The sequence below is a fragment of the Pteronotus mesoamericanus genome, unplaced genomic scaffold (genome assembly GCF_021234165.1).
Source record: "Pteronotus mesoamericanus isolate MK-2021 breed Mesoamerican mustached bat unplaced genomic scaffold, CSHL_Meso_final contig_90, whole genome shotgun sequence".
NCBI classification, from domain to species: Eukaryota; Metazoa; Chordata; class Mammalia; order Chiroptera; family Mormoopidae; genus Pteronotus; species Pteronotus mesoamericanus.
The window spans coordinates 4,888,242-4,896,268 of record NW_026555277.1 but is presented as its reverse complement, the minus strand read 5'-3'; the positions used below and the strand labels follow the sequence as shown (position 1 = coordinate 4,896,268).

General features: G+C 42.2%; 1 protein-coding gene across 1 annotated transcript in view; it reads right to left on the bottom strand.

Moving 5' to 3' along the window:
- Nucleotides 1–909: 909 nt before the first annotated feature.
- The window catches only part of AP1S3 (adaptor related protein complex 1 subunit sigma 3), a 53,444-nt gene continuing 46,326 nt past the window's right edge, over nt 910–8,027 (bottom strand). Inside the window, exons 4-5 of the mRNA XM_054586130.1 lie at nt 5,530–5,667; nt 910–1,127 (exon numbers count right to left, since the gene is read on the bottom strand). Of these exons, the coding sequence (XP_054442105.1) occupies nt 1,092–1,127; nt 5,530–5,667 (174 nt within the window). The 3' untranslated portion in view covers nt 910–1,091. The remainder of the gene's footprint in view (nt 1,128–5,529; nt 5,668–8,027) is intronic.

Genomic DNA, 8,027 nt, shown 5'->3' with positions numbered 1-8,027 from the left:
GCAATAAAATAGGGTTGGGCAAAAGTAGTTTGCAGTTATGAGTACATGAAACAGTTCATTCTTGTATTATTAGTTATTATTATATTATTTTCCATATGAACTACAAACCTACTGTTGCTCACCCTGTATTAAATGCTCTAAGTAAGCCTAACGAACAGTAAGTTTTCAAATATCTTAGAAATACATTAAAATGTACTTGAAACAAAATCTCTCAAGCAACTAAGAGTGCTTGAAATATATAAGATTACTGAGTAGTAGTAATAATTATTACTATTGTTATTAATCTCTATTATGCTATTATTTTATAATGAAGGAAGTCATAGACACTGTATCTTCAGATGTCTAAAAACCTTAATCAATATATAGAGTTTGTAGAAAACATGAGTTTATTGTGTTTTTATACTCAATTAAAAAGTAAAATTAAAACCTCAGCCATGAGAGGACCTTCCAAGGCCTCAGAAACACTTCACCCCTATAATATCTTTGGTTATTCTCCTTCACTCCAACCCTGACAAATAAATAAATTCAGGACATTAAAACCAGATACACTGTATCTGGACTGAAATTACATTATTATTATTAAGTGTATTAAAAATGTCTAACATTATGTATAAACTCTGGACTAATTAACATGATTTTGAATTATCCATCATACAATTTTAAAAGCTAAATATTTAGAAAAGTGTTGCTACTTTACATTCTAAATCATGAGTTATTACAATACAGTTTTCAGCCTGTCAGTAAGAGGACCAAGTGCAGCAAAAACACACTACAACAAATGCATTTAAATTAGCTTAGAATATTACAAGGAGCTAACACATTGCAAACAAAACGTTCAGTCTACTGAGTTATGAAGCAATTCTGTGAACATCCAGAGCTACAATCAGTCATCACATACAATATAATACAGACATGTAATAATGATAAATACATTATGTTAAACAACTTTAATTTCTGCTAGTTAACAAAAAAATCCCTTTTAAGTTCTTTTTGGCATGGTGCTGGAGGCTCTATTCAGTCACTTGGGCAAGGCATTGCTTCTGGACAAATCCACAGCCTGTGGTGCTCGGAGCCTCCAAGGAGGCGCACAGTTAAAATGTAGGCTTGTTCATGTACTCTTCCAGTGTCTGAAAGAGAACAATAGATTAGAACAGCTTTTCCTTAAGCCACAACCTTTAGCAGACTGTGGAATCTTTTTTGTGCTTTTACTTATTCCTTTGCCATTACTGAAAAGCAGTTTTGAAAAGTGTATGTGGACATAAATATCTGCATTCTAATCAAGAGAGAAGACTCGAAGTTTGAGTATAATTTGTATACACCTCCATGTGGCTGGTACTAACAGTCAACAGGAGAAACCCACCTGGATCACAAAATGAATGTCTGATAAAGAAGCATGCAACAGCTGCAAGATATCACTGCAGACTTCAGATAAGTATGTCTGCTAAAATGATTGCGAGGACTCTCGCCAGGCATGTGTATGAGAGAAATCCGAGTTCTATTTGTACAACATATTTATTGTTACAGATATTGTACAGACGTCTTTCTTACATTTATTGCCAAGCTATAACAAATAAACAACCCTAATTCTTAAGATTTCCTGCCATGCAGTTTCGATGAGGTTTTCCTCCAAAGCATACACATTATGTTTCTTCATCTTCTTCAACAGTTATCAAACTTGCTAATATGCCACAAGGCCATAATTGTTCTCCCAGCACTTTTTGGAATGTTTGAGTGGGTTCACAATTACAGGCAGAGTTCAAAGTTACAGCGATGTTGCAAGCCCTTTACAATGGATGAAAGATGGACTTTTGCACTCTTCTCTATTTTTTTAATATACACACATATATGTAAATATATACACATATATACACACATATATATGTACAATAGAGTGGATTCTGGACTAAATCAGTAGAGAGACCAAGGGGGAGCCCCAGGTAACACCCCTGCCTCTGGCAGCTCCATCTGCAGTGCTCAGTGCATTCTGAAGCCTGACCCCCAGCGTGTGTGATTCACTTGCGCCTGCCAAGAAGACCGTTAACCAGCATGGGCCAAAGAGACCAAGGCCAAGGCCCAGCAAGATTGCTCAGAGGAGACTAGGGTTACAAATCAGGTGTTCTGACTGGTCTCCACCAGCTTGTTTCGAAGGCCAGCGTTCCCCGGCTGAACATACGGTGGTCCACCATCCACACCTCCCTGTCAGGCTCCCACACCCTCTACTGCAGATGAGGGCTGGCCCAGACCCACAGCCTGAGACCTCTGCCCTGCATCTCCGACCACAGAAGCCGCCCATGTCGTTCAACTCAGCAAGCACATCGCGTTGGCCCAGAGGCCCCGGCCTGTTTCGTGGCACCTAAAATTTATACCACTTTAAAAAATACAAAGTTACAAATATAAAATTGGGCATCAAGTTTATTAAAAATGAGGAAAAAATGATAGTAAATTATAAATTTTTAAAAAGATGACATCTATCGCAAAGTCCAGAACAATAACATAAGGATTTCAATCATTAAGTGCCTGACAGTACCACTATAACATTTTCTATTCATTGTCTGGCTGCATATTCTTTGCAGCTAAGATACCTTGATGAATTGGACCATAGTGAGCCTGCAGCCTTGGAAGGGGCCTAGGCCAGCAAAAGGCCCCGGAGCGGTCATCTCATGGACTTCCCAGTTCACTCGTCATTGGCACTGCTTCCCGCCACTGGCTAACTCAGCCTGCTAAAGCCTTCACAGGCTGCCCTTCCTAAGCCGTGCTACATGAACCAATGACGTACGAGGCTGGTGTTGTCTTGAGCCTGCTACTTTAACAGTCAGAACAGGCTTTGAAGGCTGGCACAACTTTAAAGAGCTCTGCCCTGACCTTTTGCAAGACGACTAGAGAGCCTGTATCCTGGATCCCTCCTGCTACCCATCTGGCGCTGCAGTGTATCTTGGACGTTCCACACTGGGCATGCTACGACCTCTTACTGCATTATGGGGGGCCGGGCTGCTAACATGGTCTTGCTTTACGGGTGACAGCGTGGGGACGCACCTATTCATTTCCCATGTATCTACACATACACATGCAAGGTATCCTTAGCTGGAGCTAATGAGGTACCGCTTGACCATCCCTTCTAAACTTTCTTATTCTCTAGTCAAAACATCTTCTCTTGTTGTCTCCATGGTAACCTCAGGAATTGCAACCTCTACAATTGGAGGTCGCTATCTTCTTTCAGAGCTTCTTTTTACTTCTAATCACTTTGTACCTGTTGTCCGCGGTGCTTAGTTGTTACCTCCAAAATAAGACACAGCCTAAAGTCATCCCCAACCAATTAAACTGGTCATTTATTTCCACATTATCAACGTCTTGCCCCTGTACACTCAGAATAAGTTTTCAGCATTTGGAGATTTAAGACTATGTATTCTCTTCCTAAACATGGGGAGACAGCCATTCATTAGGTAGGAATTGAGGGAAAGGCCCAGGGGCTGCTTGCAGGTTTTCAGTCGGGCCAAAGTGAAAGCAATCTTAAAAGGCCTCCCTTCATCTTTGGTAACTGCAAATATGTGCTTAGGTCCAAAGGACAGGCATAAAAGAAAGCAGTAATATATTTCTTTATGCAATTATATGACTCGTGCTCATTCATTCTAAGCTTCTCTGACTAGACATACAAAACAAATCAGATATACAAATTCGATTTTTCAACTACCTCCCCAAATTTTCATTGATTTAGCTTCAGCACCAGAGGCCTGTATCAGAATACCGATAATGCTGTTTCGATCCGGCCAGTGCTGCTCAGTGAGATTTAGAGGACAGCCATGGCATTGCCTGTTCACTACGGGGATTCAGGGGCTGATGGGGGGGTCCCCTGAGACCACCCCGTGAGGACCTTCCCCTCAATCACCAGGGACCTAAACTACCAAGCAGAGTTTAATTGTGAAAGGGTTCTCTCTTGAAATACCTGCTTCCCAGATTAAAATGGAACTAGAAATACCAGATACACTGCAAGCTCTTTAAAACGTTTTCCTGCAGAAGGGAGGATTCAAAATAGCTCCTCTGTGTCTTGGCCCCAATTCAAGAAACTTTAATTACTAAAGTGCTAAAGGACCCTGTTTAAAGTCTGTTTATCCTATAAGGAGGTTCCACAGTGAGGACCTTGGGGATAGAATGATCAATAATCCCTTGGCATATTTTAACAAAGGTTGTTCTGTGGAATTCCCAAACTGCTGCTTTCTCAAATACCTCGTAGAATTCCCTTCCTATGACATTTGGAGAGAGTCAAGTAAACATCAGAAAGTTTATGTGCATTTTTTGAGGTGAGCACACTTCTAGCAGCTAAAGCATTGGCTTCCTCACAGGCGCAAGCAGAGGCTGATGGGTACTCCCTCACACAGACAGTGTTCCCGGTGTCCAAAGCCTGGATCCCGAGATGCGCAGGAGCAAGTAATCAGCCCAAAGATGTGCAAACACAGTTGCTGGCAAATCATACCTCACGGTGTTTTATTAACTTAGTCAGCCTGTTACTTTCAAACAGCAGGAAGAATGGCTTTAACGTCAATTTTTTAAAGATTTATAATACTCCGGAATCTCTTGACCTGCTCTTACAAAAATAGAAAGATGGCAAGATCCCAGGATGCTGTAGGGAGAAGTACCTAGAGGTAGCAGGGCTGGGCTGGATGACCTCATTTAGGAGGGCAAAGTAGGTGGGGCGAAGCGCCATTTCTCCCAGTGTCCCTGGGGAAACTGAAGGGAGTAACGTAGGTAAGTTCCTTTATTAGGTACAATGCAAAACTGGACTGCATCTACAAGAAAAGCCCCACTCCACTTTATGAGTATCACAGGGTCAGGAGCGCAGGCAAAGGGATGGTTCAGGGCCCACTTACACCTTGGAAAGCTAGCCACCGTGGTCCCAATTTGTTTATGCAAATCGGAGCGCACGTGCAGCCTCCTGAGGAGGTGTAAGGAATTTTAATTAAAATGATACATGCCATCTTCAATAATACAGCTCTAATAGCCCTGGCCAATGAAATAACAACGTACTGCTATTCTCCTTTCCCAGGGCAGCACAGATATTTTAATGAGAGTCTTTTTTTCTACCTCTCATAAAATTTTTCTCGAAAAGAATATCACCAAGTATTTGATAGCTTTTTGATAGTGAAGTATTTTCACTACAACGCTCAAACAGGAAAAGCAAAGACTGTGGAGCCCAACTGCCTCGGTTCAAATCTTTATTCCACACTCGTTGGCTGTGGGACGTGGGGCAGGTCATTTAACCTCTCTGTGCCCGTTTCCTCATCTTTAAAATGAAGGTAACAATATCACCTACCTCTTAGAGTTGCTGTGATAATTAAATAAATTAATACATCAATTGCTTAGACACTGTAGCCAGCACAGAATAAGCACTCAATAAGTGTCGGCTAATATATAATTACCGTAATCACCTCCACCATCACCATGACCGCGGCAGACCGCCGCCGCCGCCGCAACCACCAGCGCCACATGCATCATCATCATCATCTTTTCCCACCGCGTAAGAAACGGAGCACTGACCTCCTGTAACATATCAGAATCTTCAATGGCTTGGACAGCAGATTTCTTGGATGTTTCCTGAATTTCTCCACCTATTATAAATTCATCCAGGATAAAATAAGCCTTTTCAAAATTAAAGATAATATCCAGCTCACAGACCTGGTAGGACAAAAAAAAAACAAAACAACAACAACAACAATAAATGTTTTGAGCCCTGGCTGGTGAGGCTCAGTGGACTGAGCGCCAGCCTGCAAACAAATGGATTGCCGGTTCGATTCCCAGTGTAGGGCACGTGCCTGGGTTGCAGGCCAGGTCCCCGGTAGGGGGCACATGAGATGCAACTGCAACTACACACTGATGTTTCTCTCCCTCCCTTCCCTCTCTAAGAATAAATTAATTAATTAAAATCTTTAAAATAAATAAATAAATAAACAGATAAATGTTTTGATAAATGTGCAGCAGTGTTACCAAGACACATTTGCCAGTATCTCAAGCTTCTTCAAGTTACATCCATGTGGCATGCCAAAGATAAAAATATCAGATAGTATGTTAAGGACAGAAAATAGAACGAGGGAATTGTAGGCCTTTAATGAAAGTAGCACACTCTGGCTGGTGTGGCTTGGTGGATTGAGTGCCGGCCTGAGAATTGAAAGGCTGCCGGTTCGATTCCTGGTCAGGACACATGGTTGGGTTGCAGGCAAGGTCCCCAGTTGGGCACATGGGAGAGGTGACCAATCGGTGTAAGTCTCACACATCGCTGTTTCTCTTCCTCTCTTTCTCCCACCCTTCCCTTCTCTCTAAAAATAAATAAATAAAAATATTTAAAAATAAATGCATGCATGCATAAAGTAGTGAAATCACATTCTATGAAAACAGAGCACGTCCTTACATAATATTTAACGTCAGAACGAGAAATCTGAGACTCGGTGGAGGAATGAGGCCGCTCCGCTCAGCTGCACACCCGCATAAGGGAAAGCCGAGCCCTGCCGCGCCGCAGGCGCAGGGCAGCGCTGCGCTTCTCCTGCGGCGGACCTGGGCTCCTAGCGTTAGGGCCCTCAGAAACTCACACTTCAGAACTCAGTTGTGCTAGTTTCTCTCAAAATTATGTCACAGGCCAGTGGCTCTCAAACTTCAGATTGTGTCTAAATCACAGTCCAGAAGCCTCATTAAAACACACAAGGCGAGAGTTTCTGATTCAGTGGGTCTGGGTAAAACCTGAGAGTTTGTGGGAATGCAGATGGGCACAGCCACTGTGGAAAGCAGTATGGAGATACCTCAAAAAATTAAAAGTGGATCCCACTCCTGGGAATATATCCTCAGGAATCCAAAGCACTGATTGTAAATGAGCACACCTGTGTTCACTGTGGCATTATTTACAATCACCAAGATATGGAAGCAGCCCAAGTGTCCATCTATAGATGAGTGGATAAAACAACTATGGGACATTTATACAATGGAATACTACTTGGCCATAAAAAAAGAAGAAAATTTTACCCTTTGTGACAGTATGGATGGACCTGCAGAGCAATACGTTAAGCGAAATAAGCCAGTGAGAGAAAGACAAATACTGCATGATTTTACTCGTATGTGGCATATAATGAATGAACTGAACTAACAAACAAAATGGAGACAGACTCATCGATGGATGAGAGCAGGCTGACAGCTCAGGGCAGCGGTGGAGGGGGTCAGGGGCGCAGAGATAGAGCAGAAAGGAAAAAGGGCTCATGGACCACAGCGTTGCAACTGTGGCAGGCGGAGGAAGGGAAGTATAAGGGGACTAAATGGGAATGGAAAAATTACGATAAAACATAATAAATGTAAATAGGAAAATAAAAAGCCCTGTGAGTCTGAACTTCAAACAGGGTCCCGGGTGACATTAGTGATGCCAGACACTGTCGAGAACCACTGTCACCATCATTGTTTAAGAAGTATCTCAGCTGGGAACTAGTCTTATTGGTGGCGGGGCTGGTGGGGGGGGCGGAGGGCCTTACTTCCTAAGGTATAGAAATGTCTAATCGCTATGTTGTAAAGCTGAGACTAGTATAACAGTATATGTCAACTGTAATGGAAAATTAAAATAATTTTTTCTTTTTTTTTTACAAAAGAGGTTTTTATGGAGTGCTTGGGACATACCAGTTAGCAAAACAAACACCTCCGCTGCATGTTGCCTACATGTTAGATTCTAGCGATCCAACTTCGTCTTGAATATTGGTGTTTCTCGGGAGAATACATACACATATATTCTCCTAAACCTATATTTTCCTTGCAGTTCATGTATTCTCCTAGGCAAAGGCTCTCTACATCAACCGTCTTATTGAGAGTAAGATGGTCAATAAGATTGTCTAGCATGCAAGTACTTAACAAACCTAGATGCCTAGTCAATATGTTCACCTGCTAACTAGCCTCTGCCTGGGCATTCCTCGGTCTAAGTCACCATGTCCCAAACTGAACTCAAGCACATTCCTCTTCATCTAGTCCCTCTCTTCCTTAGTAAGTGCACCTCTATGTAGTGGCACATT